Genomic DNA, 17662 nt, shown 5'->3' on the forward strand with positions numbered 1-17662 from the left:
TTTCTTGTTTCCTTCAATGAAATCCATTTATTCATTAAACTGGTGGCCATCTACTGTCAGTCAGGCCCTGGTCACATGGTAGAGATGGAGACCGACCAGGAGTCCCTCTCAAGGAGCTTTCATTCTAGTTTAAAGAGAAGACCATGAATAGACAAGATGATTTCAGTGCTCGGAAGGAAGCCGAGTGGTACTGGGGTGGAGGAGGCTTGTCAGGAACAGGTGACGTGCCGGATGAAACCTTAGCGACCAAAAGGAGGAATAGGAGAGGGAAGACAGGTGCCACAAAGAGCTTAGTGTCTTTTGAGGGACAGAAAACAGGGAAGGCTGGAGTGTAGAAAGCAGGGGAGCTGGCTGTATAAGATAAAGGGAGTGAGGTATCTCCGTCCTTCAGTTGCCTCTGGCGAAGGACCACTCTTTTAGTCTTTTCTGCATACCTGCCAGGCACAGTCTGTTGCATGTTATAGATGCCCATCTTTGTGGAAGGAGTGTATAAAAATTAACAAGGAACCAAGCCAACAGTTGAAATTTGACTCCCTTGCCTGACAAGTTTTCTATATGTCTTTTAGCCTAGTGGTCATTTCATTTAGTTAGCTTACTTACTGAACGTCTTGGCTGTCACAGACACTAAACTGGGCCTCAGCAGCACAAAGCAGAAGAGGTGGTATGGCTCAGTGATTTCAAATTTGGATTCAAATCTGGCTTGATTCTGCCACTGACTGACTGAGATACTGGCCAAGTTAAGCCAACAGGCATAACAAAAGGCTCTCTGAGCCTGTTGTTCACAGGTAAAAAAGAGAAAGCAGTGTCCACCTCAGGCTTGTTAATGCCTGTTAAATGCAAGTTTGTATGTTACCTGGTCCCAGAATGAGGCAGTACTCAAAAAACATCAGTTGTTACAATCACAGCTGCAATGGTTACTACGTCAATATCACACTGGTTTACAATCCCAACACAAAGTGAGGAGGTAGCTGTGAGGAACACAGTGGTGGGATGGAGTGGGGGTGTTACAGAGGGGATTACTTTTGGGCCACTGAACTGAGGTTCTTGTAAAGTAGGGTGGGGCATTCAGACTTAATCAACAATTGAGTAAAATCAGTGGCTTCTTCGACTTGCACATTCGCTCTAAGGAAAGAATGTAAGCTGGAGAAGTAAAGGCACTTAGTAAATGATGTTGGATCTTGGAATTTCTGTTGTGCTTAGTCCTTAAATCCCCCATTAAGGGCCAAAGAGCAGGCAGCATTTGGTTCTACACTGGCCCTGACTCCCCCTTGTCCCTGACCTCTAAGTGGTTGTGTTCAGCGCACCTGAGGCCACCCGTACCCTCATGCAGCAGCAGGCAGGAATTTTCCTAACCAGCTTCTCTCCAAGGCTTGCCTCTTGGTTGCGGGCCTTGTGAATGCCATAGAGCTCTATGCCAAAGTTCTCTTTCTGGTTTGTGTATGTGTTGATAACTCCGGGCCCTCTTTCCTTTGTCTAATTCTGCTGCTTTTTATGTTCTCCAACAGGTTCCCCAACACGACTCATGAAGGTTTCAATGTCACCCTTCACACCACCCTGGTGGTCACTACGAAACTGGTGCTCCCGACCCCTGCCAAGCCCATCCTCCCGGTGCAGACAGGGGAGCAAGCTCAGCAGGAAGAGCAGTCGAGCGGCATGACCATTTTCTTCAGCCTCCTCGTCCTAGGTGAATGCGGGTCCTCGGCGAATGTTTGAAGAAACACCAGCCCCTGGCGTTTTGAGCGTCTGTGTGTGCTGTCTGTGTGGTCAACCCCGGGTCAGCTACTGTTGACTGTGTCAAGTCTGCCTCTCATTTGACTTTCAGTTCATACACGGAGGGTCACTGATCAGTTCCTGATGCCATAACTGTTTCATCTCATAGTCCTCTTTCTTTATAAAATCTTTGAGCTTAGTCATTCTGAAGAACATCTTTATTGTAGATGTCCTTTGAAACAAAGACTTCAGGAATTCTTGATCTGGAAAGAGCCTTGAGCATCTTCTAGTTCATTGTATTTCAGATTCTGCTCATGAGTCTCTGGGTGTTGTCTGTATGACGCCGTGGGTGGGGGTTGGGGGTCACACGGCAGAGCGTCTGACTTTCTGACCAGAGCCGCATTTTGTCTCTTGTGTCCGTTCGGCTTCCGTGTAAACTTTCCCTTAGTTAAGAGTTTGCTGTGAGTGAAAGACCAGACCCCCTGTGTTAGCACACCGCTTTCTGTGATCTCTGTCGCTCCTGCTAACTGTGGTCACCGCTTTTGCCATGTCTGTGTAGCACCTGTGCCGCTCTTTACTCACGTGATATTTTTCTTCAAAGAGATTCACTCTCCCAGGCTTAAGATCTCATTTTATTCAACATACTTATTTCACAGGTGAAGAAATTTAGGCCCATAGAGTTTAAATTAATTGACAGATCTGTGTTAAGGGAGACTGGAGGCTAATATTGGAGAAGGCAATAGCACCCCACCCCAGTACTCTTGCCTGGAAAATCCCATGGACGGAGGACCTGGTAGACTGCAGTCCATGGGGTCGCGAAGAGTCGGACACGTCTCTGTAGCTTTCAAGCAGACAACTTGAGCGACTTCACTTCCACTTTTCACTTTCAGGCATTGGAGAAGGAAATGGCAACCCACTCCAATGTTCTTGCCAGGAGAATCCCAGGGACGGGGGAGCCTGGTGGGCTGCCATCTCTGGGGTCACACAGAGTCAGACATGACTGAAGCGACTTAGCAGCAGCAGCAGAGGCTAATACTGGAGAAGGCAATGGCACCCCACCCCAGTACTCTTTGTCTGGAAAATCCCAAGGACGGAGGAGCCTGGTGGGCTGCAGTCCATGGGGTTGCTAAGAGTCAGACACGACTGAGCAACTTCACTTTCACTTTTCACTTTCATGCATTGGAGAAGGAAATGGCAACCCACTCCAGTGTTCTTGCCTGGAGAATCCCAGGGACAGGAGAGCCTGGTGGGCTGCCCTCTATGGGGTCGCACAGAGTTGGACACGACTGAAGCGACTTAGCAGCAGCAGCAGCAGAGGCTAATATTCAGGTTGCCAGACATCGGTCAGGAAGTTTAGATAAAAGACAATTTCTTAGCTGCCTCTCAGACACTATGGACAGGAGACAAGTGTCTTAGACCAGAAAACCCAGTTAAAACTGCATAACCACTTTGGATCAGCTAAGAAAGAAATAACTTCGAATAGGATTCTCCAAACTTGTTTGTAAAGTGAAGTTGGCACGTTTACATTTTATGCTCCTCTTTAATTATATTGTCATATTTCTAATTAGATCTTTTCAGAAGAACGGAAGGTACAAAAAATATAAGAGTGCAGAGTATTTCTCTGATGGCTATTAGGATTGTTTTTGGTTTAATTTTTTGCAGAAAAGTGTAACTTCTTTCACATTTATATTTAGACTATTAAGTAATTTTACTAAGTAATTTTATTTCATTTAAAATCTCAGAACTCATCCTTGTCTTTTATAGGTTTTTTGCCATGCAGCGTGGTTTGTGGGATCTTAATTCTTGACCAAGGATCAAACCCAAGCCCTTGGCATCACTGCAGAGCCTTCTCCACTGGATCGCCAGGGAATTCCCATATAGTTTTAAAAAAGCTTTTTTCCAAAAAAGTACACAAACCACAAGTGTACAGTGTCCATTTAGATTGGATATGCCCAAGTAATTTTTACTCTGTCAATGTAATTCTACTTCTCAGGGATTACTTCAACAATCAAGGACTCTTGTTTTCTTTTTCCCCCTTTTGTTATAGTACTTGAATACTAAGAAGAAAGCAGTTGTTTTCTTGACCAAGAAGTCTTTAGTACCGGATCCTTAATCCTGAAGGAGTATTGTTAGACTGTTTACACTGTGGTCAGCATGATATGTTAGGGGATATAAAAGGCAAGCCTTGGGAAAAAACTTCTGTTTTGTGATCACCTTTTTCACAGGAGGGTGAGAAATAAGACTTTCAAAGTGACTTTCAGGGTGTGGAGCATCCCGGATTAGCTTGTGCCAGCGATCACAAAACAGGTTTTTATGATGTGCTTTTTAATCCACATAAAGTGCTGCCCAGTGTTTGTACATCTTTGAAGCCAAAAAGGGCTGAGCTGTATTTAGCAGTGCTGCATACTTCTCTTGGATTGTCTTCTCTACAAACCCGTCATAAGCCTCTGACATTGGTCAGAGGGTTTCTGTTTCCCCTAATCAGTTGACGATTTGGTATCTTCACTTTGCATCCGTAGGTTAGCATGTGTTGGGGGAGTGGAATGCTTTCTATGTAAATTTGAAGGGAGGTTTCCCCTCTCCTTCTGTATCAACAAATTATTACATATCTTGTATATTTATTCCTGATTAGATGTCCACACAATGTAAATCTGATAAGGAAAACAATGTCTATTAATAGATAACTTGCCAGATCACTTAATACATAGACTAGTGAATTGAGGGAAATAGTCCATAAGTTATTCTAGACTTCAGGAGTTCCTAACCTATAACAGATTTACCGCTTTTGTTTACTATTTTAGTCAAGTCAAATGAGATTGACTTTTGTGTGCAAAGGATGCCAGAATTCTTATTTTGACTTCAAGAACTTTGAGATCAGTTGACCTGCACTTATCCTTTGCTGGTCTCCGACTCCACAGCGACAGTGGTGAGTCCCTGTTGCTGATTTACACCATTAGCGTCATTTGACACATTTTATGGGCCATAGAGTTTAATGGAGTTGTTAAAATTGACATCTTATGTTTCAGTGTATTAAGACTTCAGGCATGAAAAATTGGAAATACGTTAACTTGTGGTGCTCATACCATCCATATCACACAGAAGGTTTTGTCCCTCCTTGCTCTGTATTTTCTCAGGTGTACTTGAAAATGTGTGCTCGGATGTGTGTGTATACATATGTACATTCATAAGCACATAGGCAGCGATAGGCACATACTGTCTGGAGTTTGTTTTAATGTAAGAGGGGTCCTATAGCTCGGCTTTTCCTCTCACAGAATGGCTTGGAGATCTTTCCATGTTAGTGCTTTTTGCATATACCTTTTTTTTTTTAAGACAAAAATCTGTGTGTGTGGTAAAATAGACATAAAATTTACCATTTTGAAGTGTATAATTTAGTGGCATTTATTACATTCACAGTAATGTAATTTGAATCTGGGCAACCATCACCATGATCTAGTTCTAGAACATTTTCATCACCCCTAAAGGAAACCCAGTTCCTGTTAAAAGCAGCCACTCCCCATTCCCCCTCCCTGCAGTCTCTGGTGAACACTGTTGTGCTGTCTCTAGGAATTTGCCTGCTGAGGGTGTTTCATACAAATGGGACCATGCGGTCTGTGGCCTTTTATGTCTGGCTTCTTTCACTTGATACAATGTCTTCGGGGTCCATCCGTGTTGTGGCATGTGTCAGAATCCCCTTCCTTTCCGTTACTGAATAATAGTCTGCATGTTTATCCATTCATCAGCTGATGGGCATTTGGATGGTTTCCCCCTTTTGGCTATTGTGAATAGCGCTGCTGTGAACATTTTTGTCCATGTACTTAGGAATGGAATCGCTGGGTTAAGTGGTTACTCTGTGAGGAGCTTTCTCAGAAACTGCCGAACTTCCCACCGTCGCTGCCCAGTTTTACATTCGCCCCAGCAGTGCACACGGGCTCCAGTTGCTCTCCATCCTTGTTACCATCCTAAAGGCTGTGAAGTTGTGTCTCATTGTGGTTTTGATTTGCATTTTTCTAATGATTGATGAGGATGAGTACCTTTCGTGTGCTTATTGACCATTTGCATATTTTCTTTAGAGAAATGTTGACAATGTCTTTTGCCCATTTTAAAAAAGTGTGTTGTCTTTTTGTTGTTGAGTCGTAGGAGTTCTTTATATACTGCGGACACAAGACCCTTACCAGACATATGACCAACAAATATTTTCTGTCGTTCTGTGGGTTGTCTTTGCAGATCTCCTTTTTGTCTCTGAAGACCATTCTTCGGCATTGCTCGTCCTTACATGCAGCTCTCTGTTGATGGACAGCTCTTCTTTGGCTCTTGTTTGGGGTGGGGTGCTGCACCCGGCCTGAGTTGCTGCGTGCTGCAGGACCTCAGTTCCCCGACCAGGGACGGAAGCCGCGCCCCCTGCGCTGTGTGTGCAGAATCTCAATCATTGGACCACCAAGGGAGTCCCTCTTTTCCTCTTTAGCTTCAGATAGTTATATGATTTACGAGCAGAAGCTTTTAAATTTTGTCATCCAGACTGGTGCAAAGAGAGAGCAGCAACTGAGTCCACTCCTTAGGGCTGTATATTTCTGTCTACTTACGTGCTCGTGTGTCTACGTTTTTATACAGTAGGCATTCTCATTGGTTCCATGTTGAGCTCATGCATTGGAACTTTTTTCTTGCTCTTAGTATTTAATGTAGGACTTTTCTAACTAGGCTAAATATTTATAATAAAATAACACCACAGATTGACAGTTTAAAGCACAGAATGAAAGGAGGACAAAATTTCCATATTTACAACTGTTTCCTTTCTCTGGCCACCTGGTGCTTTTTGGTGGGACTAAAGATAATCTAATTTGTCAACGTGGGCTCTGAGGGTGGCCCATTCACAGTCATGCAGATTGTTTGAACATTTCCTTTTACAAAAAAAGGCAACTCATTTATTTTTAATACTATAATACTCTGATGGGATGGCATACCACCCAGGTGCCTAGTAAAAGAAAAAAGACATGCACAGTAACACTTGGGCCTTGAAATTACATTCAGGAGTTACTTATGTGAAAGTGTGCTTTTTTTGGTCTGAAATACCTATTCCTTTCAAACAGTTTTACATCTTTTTGGTTCTTTTCTTTCATGACAACACCCCTGTGAGGAAAGTCAGACATTATTCTCGTTTTCCTGGTTGAGGATGAAGGCCGCCAGGAGTGGGTGGTGGGTGCCAAGGATTAAGGGGACAGGGTTGGAATTGAGCTCGGGCCGGTGGCACCCAGCGGCGGTGTGACCTCGCTCAGCCTCAGCTTTCTTGTCTTGAATCAAAGGAGGCAGAAGTGATGGCAGCTCATTCAGAGGGAGTGTTGGCCGTCAGCTGAGAGGGCACTTGGGAAGTGCGCAGGGCCGCCCCGGCTGGTGGTGAGCCCTCAACCAGGGAGGCCCCAGTGCCTGGCTGGGGAGCAGGCACCCCGTCTCTAGGTCTCTATTCTTATCACCAGATTAGGATTAACTTTTTCCTGTTTGTAAAACACCCTAACTTCCTTCTGTGTTGAAAGAGAACAGATCACACGGCTGCAAAATACTTGCTTGTCAACATATATTCTGATGCAGCTGTCTTTGTGTAAAAGTGATTGAGTTCATTGACTTCTTCCTCACTGTTGAGGATCGTTTCTCAGAATAAGGGAAATTTGAATAATTTTAAATGGTTGTATGAGATTTAACCACTCAGAAGAAAGATAAGTGTCTGTGGCTCTTTCAGCAACTGGAAGGCAGCAGCTAGGTCGAGTGTGTAAAGAATAAGTAAAATGTAATGAACTGCCTCCAGACTCAGAAATAAATTGAAAACACAGCTGGGACTTACCGTGTTACTGCCAGCTGTCCACTCCCTGGCGGCCTCCCGGAAGTAACTGCTGCCTTGGGCTTGGGGTTTCCATTCATAGCTGGGTGGTTTTAACAGTGTCTTATTTTTTCCCACAGCTATCTGCATCATATTGGTGCATTTACTGATCCGATACAGATTACATTTCTTGCCAGAGAGCGTTGCTGTGGTCTCATTAGGTAAGTGCTTAATGGCGATCCTATACTTAAAGCAGTAACAGTACCATTTTCTGAGTGCCTCCCAAGTGCTCCTGAGCACTCGAGATGTGGTGTACACCTGACCTCATTTCATCTTCTCTGCCAGCTGCCATGAGGGTGTTATGATCCTGTTTTACAGATGAGTACACCGGGGGCTCAGAGACTGGTGATGACCTCCTAAAAGTCACATGGAAGCCCCACTATATGCTTAAGATCCCTTTCTACTTCTGGAACCAGGGCACAGCCAAGGCTCTCATCAGTTTAGTATATTGTGGTTACTTTATTTCTAGTTTCCAGTAGCCTGCTGCTGATATCTGTGTCTTATCACCACTGCTTTATAAGTTAATTTTGTGTATATATTTCTACATGACAGGCTTCGCAGTTGGCACAGTGGTAAAGAATCTGCCTGCCAGTGCAGCAGATGCAAGAGACACGGGTTCAATCCCTGGATTGGGAAGATCCCCTGGAGTAGGAAATGGCAACCCACTCTAGTATTCTTGCCTGGGTAATTCCATGGACAGAGCAGCCTGGCGGGTTACAGGCCATGGGCGCACAAAGAGGTGGACACGACTGAGCATCTGAATACACATGCACGCACAGTTGCATGTGCTTTATAAGTTTTCTTTTCCTTGTAGATCTGGTTTAGTATATTGAGAAATTTTTCCCGATGCAGCATAGGTTTAGGTTAGGTTTGGAAATAAACATTCACGCTGTTCACTCTAAGGCCCACTGCTAGGCTGCGCTGTCACTCCACTGAGGCGAGTAACTGACACTTAATTCATAGAATCACTGAATTTTACAGCCAGAAGATATTCTCACTTTAAGGTTTAACGTTAGTCAGATCTAAAGTCGTCAGAGGGCATTCCCTTCTACCTCACTTACGTTTCCCTCTTTTGTTTCCTGTGGCAATTTATTGAAAGGTAATTAGCCTCAATTTAGAGTATGTGAATCAGTGTAATAACAGTTGAGCTCACATGTGAGTTCATTGAAGTGTTTAAGAAGGAAGAAGCAACGGCCTCACTCTTCAGTGAGTGTTAAAGTCAAGACGTGGGTGGGGGCGCTTGCAGGGTAGTAAATAGGGTTTCACTAAGGTGGGCTAAAGGTTAGTAGGCAGCTGACTACGTTGCCGTTCCTTCTGTAATTTCCACTCGCCCACTGATGATATTTAATATTGCCTCATCACCTTTAGTGTTCTGTAAGTTAATTTTCCTTGCCTTAGATCTGGTTTAGAATCCACCTGCAATGCGGGAGACCTGGGTTCAATCCCTGGGTTGGGAAGACCCATGGAGGAGGGCATGGTGACCCACTCCAGGGTTCTTACCTAGAGAATCCCCATGGACAGAGGAGCCTGGCAGGCTACAGCCCATGGAGTTGCAAAGAGTTGGACAGGACTGAGCGACTAAGCATAGCACAGCACAGCTTAACTTTAGAAATGAATGAGCAAGGACTCCCTGATTAAAGTGGTTAAAGATTTTACCAGGGATGCGAGTTTGTTCCCTGGTCAGGGAGCTGAGGAGCCCACATGCCTTGAGGCCAAAAAGCAAAACAAAACAGAAGCAATATTGTAACAAATTCAATAAAGACTTTAAAAATGGCCCACATCAAGAATATCTTAAAATAAATGGAATGATCAGACTCTGTCCATTCTTCTCCCACCAGCACTCCCACAACTCTGGTTCAGCCCTTCCTTTGTCTTCCCTGGACTTCATGGTACCTTCAGTGCCAGGTTCTGGGCTGTGAGCTTTCACAGTGTCATCTCATTTAAGCCCCATAGCCCCAGGTGATGTCATGTTTTAAGGAAGAGGTACCACTAGAAAGTTTTGATCTTCAGTGAAGAGTTAGAAATAAGTTTTACTCAGAGTTCCTGTTCTCTATTGAACAAGCTCTTCATATGCACATCCTGGCAGATTCTACAAGAGCCTTAGAGCTCTAAGAAGACGAAGATCATTCATTAACATTCCTTTCCTGATGTTGGGCATGTTGAAAATAACCTATTTAGCTAATACCTGTTATTCTTGGGCATCCAGTGAAGACTTAAAAAACCACTCAAGGAAGTTACAGTTCTGTGGTCAGTTTACGTAGTTGCTGTGTATCTGGTCTGGTGCTCATGGAAGTTGAAGTGGCGGTTTGTATGATTTGGTTTGGAATGTCAGGGTCCTCACTGACTTCTGAATGTTTGAGGGACGGCAGGCCGTTGAGCACCGGCACTTAGAAGACGACTTACGGAGGTGGTGGTAGGCGCCTGGCCTGGGCCACCCCCTCCGTGGAGACAGAGTCCTCGCCTTGAACCTGGTGTCTCGCCACAGTGCACGTAAGGAAGGGAGGCCCCTCCGAGTCAAGACTGGGCTTTGCCATCATGAAAAGTGCGTTATCTTTTACCAGTGAGTGTCTGAGAGGTGGGGAGGCAGTGGACAGCGTGAGACCCAGTTCTGGCCAGTGAGATCAAAGGGAAATAGGCCGGGGTGGTGAGTTTTGGAAAACTTTTTTCTCTCTGGTAAAAAGAAATTTCTCCTTCCTTCGATACTGTTGTATGAAGATATGATGTCTGGAGCACTGGCAGCCATCTTGCAGTCATTGTGGCTCAAAGACAAAGCCAGAACGCTAGGGCCTGCCAAGGGGACAGATGGAAAACCCAGATTCTCAACTGCACTGTTGAATTGATAGCCCTGAAACCACCTGTCTCAGAGCTGCCTGTTACAGGAGATAATAAACATCTATTGTTTAAGCCATTCCTAGTCAGGTGTTCTTTTACTTGCAGAGGAAAACATCTTAACTGATACAGGACTCTTTCTATTCTGTGGACAATATCAATTCAAAAGGGTTCAAAGAACACAAATGGGTGGGGGTGTGGTTGCACACCCATTGGCTCAGGGCACGAGAAAAGCTACAGGCAGTGCCAGCTTCAGACTTCAGTGGATCAAGTCTCCTGGACTCAGTTTTCTCCATTTCTCAACAGTGCTTCCCTTTGTTTTAGCTTCCCTGTCAGGCTCTCTCCACGTGGCAAGCCTCTCCAGCTTCAGGCTCACTCCCCTTGCAGTGGCAGTCACAGTGGGAGAGGTGCCCTCCTCTCCTCCCAAGTTCCACCAGAAGTTGTAGGATGAACTCACCAAATGGCCACCCGAACCGGACATGGAGTGGAGTGATGGTGGGGGTCAGCCAAGGCTGTTCGGCCACAGAGTTTATTTCTTCGCTGATGTTACACAAATAACTGTAGCCAGAAGAGCCAGGTCTTAGGAAGGGGTGATGGAAAGTCCATCTTACTTTAAGTACAGATTTTCTAACGCAGGTGATTGGAATGCTAAGAGCACTTCTAGGGACCATGCTGGGGTCCCGAAAATAGTTTTTGTTATATTAGAGGACATTTGGTTAGAATTTAGAAATGCTGACAAAGCTTTCAAAAGAGTCCTGTAATTCATAAAGCTATGTAGATGAGAGGAAAATTTTTTTCTCCTATTGGAGCAAAGTGTAACAAAATACTGAGATAGCCACTATTTCAAGAATTTCCAATTTTTGTGCCAAAACAGCTGCCAGAGAAAATGAGGTTTTCATTCTCTCAGGGATAAGTTTTCCTAGCCTACTTCTTCTCACCAGAAGTTACTTTTTAGTCCATAGTCATTTAAAGATATTGTTGATCTTTTGTGTCAAGCATTCATAGTTCCTGAGAAACTGTTGGTATGGACAAGGGCTGTCGGGGAACTTCTCTGTGGGCCAGTGGCTGACTCCGTGCTCCCAGTGTGAGGGGCCTGGATTCAGTCCCTGGTCAGGGCACTGGCTCCCACATGCCACAACTAGAGTTTGCATGGCGCAGCTAAGACCTGGTGCAGGCAAGGAAACACATTTTTAAAATATTAAAGAAGAAAAGAAAGATAAAAGGACTGTCTGTATTCTAAACAGCACATTTCTACTCTTCTGTTTTATTATATTTTAAGTGAATCCTGAGACTTTGATTCTTTATAAAAACATAGTACCAGCATAAAGCTCTGAAGATGCTTCCTTGGCCCTTGTTCACAGCTTTCAGATGCTTTCTATACTTAGGGAATTCTGTAGTTTGGGCCTTTTCAAGTAAAAATTTTTGGGCACATTTAAATAGCTATACCAAAAAAGAAAAATCCTCTTTTTTTTTTTTTTTGACAACCAGCTCCTCTTATCATGCCTCTTTCTCTCCAAACTACTCTTGGAAGTACACATATCCATCAGATGACTTGACTTGGTTTGAGTTGATACCATTTTTCATGTTCTTTACTTTTTCCTGTTCTTTCCATGTATTAGTAAAGTTCACATATTTGTTTTTATTGGCCATATAGTACTGATTCATTGTTTATATATTTGGGACTGAAATTGATACAGAATGAAAATAAATACCCTGTCCACTGTCCTGATACATACAGCAGAAACGGGAGTAGATTTCTTTTCTTAGTCATACTTTACTGTAGAGTGAGGAAAGGCCAGAATGGGGTTAAGAGTGAAAATTTGACTACATGTGCCAGGGTTTAGCCTAAATGCTGCTGTTAAGTCGCTTCAGTCGTGTCCGACTCTGTGCGACCCCATAGACGGCAGCCCACCGGGCTCCGCCGTCCCTGGGATTCTCCAGGCAAGAACGCTGGAATGGGTTACCATTTCCTTCTCCAATGCATGAAAGTGAAAAGTGAAAGTGAAGTCACTCAGTCGTGTCCAACTCTTTACAACCCCATGGACTGCAGCCCACCAGGCTCCTCTGTCTGTGGGATTTTCCAGGCAAGAGTACTGGAGTGGGGTGCCATTGCCTTCTCCGAGCCTAAATACTGCTGACAGACAAATCAAGTTTTAACTTGTAACTGGATTTGATTGAATCATTGAGTAAATAGAAATACACAAATGTGCTTCCTTGTCACAGTCTTTTTAACTTTGTGCTTTTAGTTATGTTAACTCCTTGTGTTGATTAAAAGATTATAATTTTTTAAGAGTAGGGCTCTTTTTGTCTATGGAAGATTTCAGTGGAAGTTGAAAAAATACCACTCAGTTCCTGTGTTGTTGACCCTGAGTAATTCTGAAAATAGCATATATAGTGATTGTAGTTCTAATTTTACTTAAGGTTTTTTTTTTTTTGGCGGGGGAGGGGAGGATAAAGTCTTTATTTCACCAGCAAATAAATTCAGGTCATCTCAGGTTTAGTAACCAAACAGATCATAAAAAAACATGTTTTCCCTCAGATTTTTTAAATTGTAAAATTAAAAAAAAAAGGGATTGTAGACATATATATATACACATAGGCCTTAGAAATTTATGCAAGTATAAATGTATAAATAGATACCTTTGTGGTCGTTTAGTCACTAAGTCGTGTCTAACTGTTTTGAGACCCCATGGAGTATATAGCCTGCTAGTCTCCTCTGTCCATGGGATTTCCCAGGCAAGAATATTGGAGTGGGTTGCTATTTCCTTTTCCATCTAATTTTACTTAAGTTCTAAAAAAAGTTTTGTTTTTTTAAAGAAAACTTAAAGCAAGAATCCCGGCTGTAACTGTTAACAGCTTTAATGAGAGTTTGACAGTGATGCAGCTTGAACTGTCCCGTGGGTAAACACTCCCTGAACCTTAGATACTTTGATTTATATTAGAGAAAGAACAGGCATTCATTTGTTGGCATTAAAGTAGCTGTCTTAGAGGTAGAGGCCAAAACTGGTTGTCAAATTGACAAAATGATCGCATTAGAGTCTCAAGATTGTCCAGGCTGTTGCATTCCAAGAAGAATGCTAGCAGAGACTTTTAACCTCCGCGTTTCTGGAACGTGGATCAGAGGTGACAGTTTGTTCTTGGAGCGTCTTGTTGCTCTTTCACAGCCGTTAGCGCAGTGTGATACTTGCCCTTTTGCCTGGACTCTTGCCCCTAGTTTTCTGACCATCTTCTCTTGGCTCAGCATTTTTTCCATCTTAAAGTTACATTTTACACTTAAATCTTTCAGATATGTCAGAATAGTGAAGTAGTGTCAACTTCAGAAGAGAAAGGTTGCTAAAGGATTGCATTCTGAAACTTGCTTTTCTGGGCTGACTTCTAGACATTTCCTCTTTCATCACATACGTGCTCTCAGTGGGTTAGAAAGGAATAACATTCCACTGAAGAAGTAAGCTACCTTTGAATATATACGTGTTTAGGGCTTCCCTGGTGGCTCAGTGGTAAAGAATCCACCTGCCAGTGCAGGAGACATGGGTTCCATCCCTGGTCTGGGAAGAGCCCACAGAGGCAACTAAGCCCGTGTGCCCCAACTACTGAGCCTGTGCTCTAGAGCCCGGGAGTCACGACTACTGAGCCCAGTTGCCACAGCTCCTGAAGCCCGCATGCCCTAGAGCCCGTGCCCTGCAACAGGAGAAGCCACTGCAGTGCAAAGCCTGCACACCGCGACTAGAGCGTAGCCCTCACTTGTTACAAAAGCAAGCCTGGGTGCAGCAGCAGAGACCCAGCACAGCCAGAAACAAACAAAAACTGTATCAACAGCACTTCCCCAGGAAACAGACAGACGGCCCTGAGGACCCCCTCTCCCCTTTCTGGCAAGTCTTCTGTCTTTCAGAATACTATCTTTGGAGTATTTATTTTAGTACAGGTGGCAGCATCAAGGACAGGAATTTCAAAATTAACCTTATTATAGGATAAGTGGTTGTATGATTATAGCTGACAAAATGTGCTGCTGCTGCTAAGTCGCTTCAGTCGTGTCCGACTCTGCGACCCCATAGACGGCAGCCCGCCAGGCTCCCCCGTCCCTGGGATTCTCCAGGCAAGAACACTGGAGTGGGTTGCCATTTCCTTCTCCAATGCATGAAAGTGAAAAGTGAAAGTGAAGTCGCTCAGTCGTGTCTGACTCTTAGTGACCCCATGGACTGCAGCCCACCAGGCTCCTCCATCCATGGGATTTTCCAGGCAAGAGTACTGGAGTGGGGTGCCATTGCCTTCTCCGAAAATGTGCTAACAGTATTTTAAAAAATCATTTGTGGTTAAAAACGTATTGCCTCAGTAATTGTGTTCTTTTCCACCTGTTTATGTAGTGGCCAGACCTGTCTCCTCATGGCGATCAGCCTCAGTCATCCCTGCCAGTGTAGGAGGTTTCCAGGCCTGCTGGTCTCTTGGCACAAAGAGCCCAAACTGATCAGGCAGTTTCTGCTGTTAACTCTTACTGTGTGAACCCTGGTAGCCACGTCCCCTTCTTAGGTCCTTTCAAGACACTGAGCCTAAAGTTTCAGGCTAAGGGAAGTAGAAGTCCTTCAAGTAGGAATCTCCACTCCAGAGGGAGTCCCTGAGAGTGGTGTTGGGTGGTGCTCCTGTTGTGTGCTCTACCCACGCTTGCCTGTTGGGTATGTAACCCCACGTAGTGGTTTAAGAAGTACAGTGCATCTTAGAGGCAGGCTCCGTTCCTCACAGACGTCATCTCCGAGCTGGTTCCTCAGGTTCGTCTTTAAGAGGCCGCCTAGCACTCCAGCCGGTAGCTTCCAGATAGGACTGTGTGACGTCCACGGCCGCAGCCCACTTCTGCACCTCCTTTGTCATAGAGTGAGTCTCTTGGTTTGACGTGTGGTTGTGCAGTACCCCAGTACTTGTGCCTTGTGGACCCGCACAAGTTTGGTCTTCAATGTCATCTTAAAGTGGGTTGTTCCTGGGCCCGTCTGGCCTCGTAACTCGGTAGATGTGGCATCCCAGCTTGTGAAGGACAGTTCTGGCTGCGTGGGCACTTGATGCCCCATACTCAGGGGCTCTGTCTCTGCCACAGCCCAAGAGCATGCCAGGAGCTGTTGGGGTTCTTTCCCCTTGGGGGTTTTCCGAGGGGTGTATGGTTCTCTTCTGCATGTGGCATCACCTTGCTCCAGAACCCCAGGGATCTATGCTGAGAGACCCTCCCCTGGGGGCTTGCTGGCCTCTCTTTCTAGCAGATACTTCCAGTCTCCTTGGAGTCAGCCAGATGGTATGGCGGAAGCAGCAGAGCTGCTCGAGCTGCGACTGGTGGTTCTTGTCCTCACTCAAAACCATCGGCCTCTTAAACACCAGTGAATGGGTGGGAGCAGTTTTCTCAAGTGTGGGATGTGTTGCCTCCAAAACCTGGGGGAGGTCTCCCAAGCACTGTGCTTCTTTATTAGAGTAGAAGTTACTGACCTTGTCCTTTACTTGGAGGCAGTGGCTTGGTGTGCTCCAGACCACTTGATCCCTGAAAACTTCCCAGATGGGCAGGCCCCCAAAACTCTCCATCCTCTGAAGCATCTGTGTCTTACAAGACATCTCCTTGCCACATTGTGCTTAGCGGATTAGCATGAGGTCAGTAGTGGACCAGTGTGTTGTCCTGAACACCCGAATGGTCTGTGTCCATGGGGGCTACATTATGACAGGAAGCAGGAGTTAACCTAAGGCCTCATTTGGGGGCATCTGTGTAATCTTGAAGTAGCCTGGGAACTCTGTATTCCAGCAGGGTGGTGGGGCCACTTCCGGAAAATTCTGGAAGGTCCACGGGAACCTGCAGGTTAAAGGTGCTTGTGTACATCTCCAGGCTCCCCAACCCACACGTCTGAGTCCCACTTCTCCCATATCGGAGCCCTGCTATGAGAAGGTGTGGGAGGTTTGTCTTCCTGAGTTCACCTTTCTCTGAAGGTCTGCCACTCTTGCGGTTCAGACTTTCCCAGTCTTCAGCTCTGGAGACCGTCCGACTGCAGGAGATGAGGGTCGATTTCAGTGCTGCCAAGGCGGCCCTCTGACTCTCACCCTTTGCTTGAGGTTGGTGATTGTTTCAGCCTTTCATGTTCTCTTTTCAGAGCATGAGTGGCACTCAGCAACAACCGCAGTTCCTCTGTTCTTTTTATCTTTGTTTTTTGGCTGCTCTGCAGCGTCTGGGATTTCAGATCCCCATCCAGGGATGAAACCTGTGCCTCCTGCATTGGAAGTGTGGAGTCTAACCGCTGGACCACCAGGGAAGTTGCACTGCTTTTCTTACAGTTACTGTTTCAGCCATAACCTCTTTAACACCAGAGATGTTTCGTGAGCCCCTGCCTCCTCCAGCAGCCATGACCCAGTCCACCACAAGTGGAAGTCTCAGCACTGGCCCTGCTACCCTCGGTGAGGGACGAGCAGTGTCCTGCCTCCAGTGTTGGGGCCCTTTGCTGGGCAGCTGTAGAGGGGTCCAGCTCCAGAATCCCGTCCTTCAAGTGTGCTTCCCGCGACCACCCTACTCCTAGAACCGCTGGTCCCAGGTGGCTCCCTAAACACAGAACCTGAGACGGGCTTGGGGACAGTGGTGTATTGCGGGGTGCTCTTTAGGAGTAAATCCGTAAGGAGGGAGTCAACAGGCTAGGGAGGGAGCGTGCCAGACGGTGGGCGTGACCTCAGGGGAGCCCTCGCCTGGCCTCGGCACACGGCTCTGGGGCAAGTCCGCCCAGCAGCCTCTGTTTTTCCTTCAGGCAAAGGGGTGGGACTTCTGTACCCCCATCAGGTGGTCAGTGGCTGTGAGCGGGTGTGGGGTGGGCACAGCTTCCAAGATGAGGTGCCTCGCGGCAGCTAAGCACAATTATCTGCACAAGGGGACAGCTATGAGCCCTTAGTAGCCGCACAGCTGGGCCCAGTGCAGGGGACTGGGCTGGCCCCAGGGCCCAGGGTTTACCATGGTAAGCTCTTCATGACATTTAAAATGCCTGGACTCTTGAGCCAGCAACCCCTCTTTCAGGGGTTTTGCCTGTGGATACCCTTACACATGTGAAACGATGTGTTTGCTCAGATGGGAATGGCAGTGAGAGCGAAGCCTGGAAGACACCTGTGTGTCCATTCCGAGGGGCAGATCACTGGATGGCACAGTGGAATACACTGCAGCCACTAAAAACACAAAAATCCTGAGGAAGCTCTTCATGTGTTGATATGGGATAGTTTCTCAGAGGTAGTGGTAAGTTTAAAAAGTTGATACCGTACTAC

General features: G+C 45.7%; 1 protein-coding gene across 4 annotated transcripts in view; it reads left to right on the plus strand.

The window, feature by feature from the left end:
- Positions 1–17662, plus strand: part of SLC9A8 (solute carrier family 9 member A8) — a 74889-nt gene that overhangs the window by 504 nt on the left and 56723 nt on the right. For all 4 annotated transcript variants that reach the window (XM_070801864.1, XM_070801866.1, XM_070801865.1 and 1 more), the window contains exons 2-3: positions 1506–1684; positions 7657–7737. In XM_070801864.1, coding sequence (XP_070657965.1) covers positions 1506–1684; positions 7657–7737 — 260 coding nt within the window. The remainder of the gene's footprint in view (positions 1–1505; positions 1685–7656; positions 7738–17662) is intronic.

This window comes from Bos indicus, chromosome 13, assembly GCF_029378745.1.
Source record: "Bos indicus isolate NIAB-ARS_2022 breed Sahiwal x Tharparkar chromosome 13, NIAB-ARS_B.indTharparkar_mat_pri_1.0, whole genome shotgun sequence".
In the NCBI taxonomy this organism is placed as follows: domain Eukaryota; kingdom Metazoa; phylum Chordata; class Mammalia; order Artiodactyla; family Bovidae; genus Bos; species Bos indicus.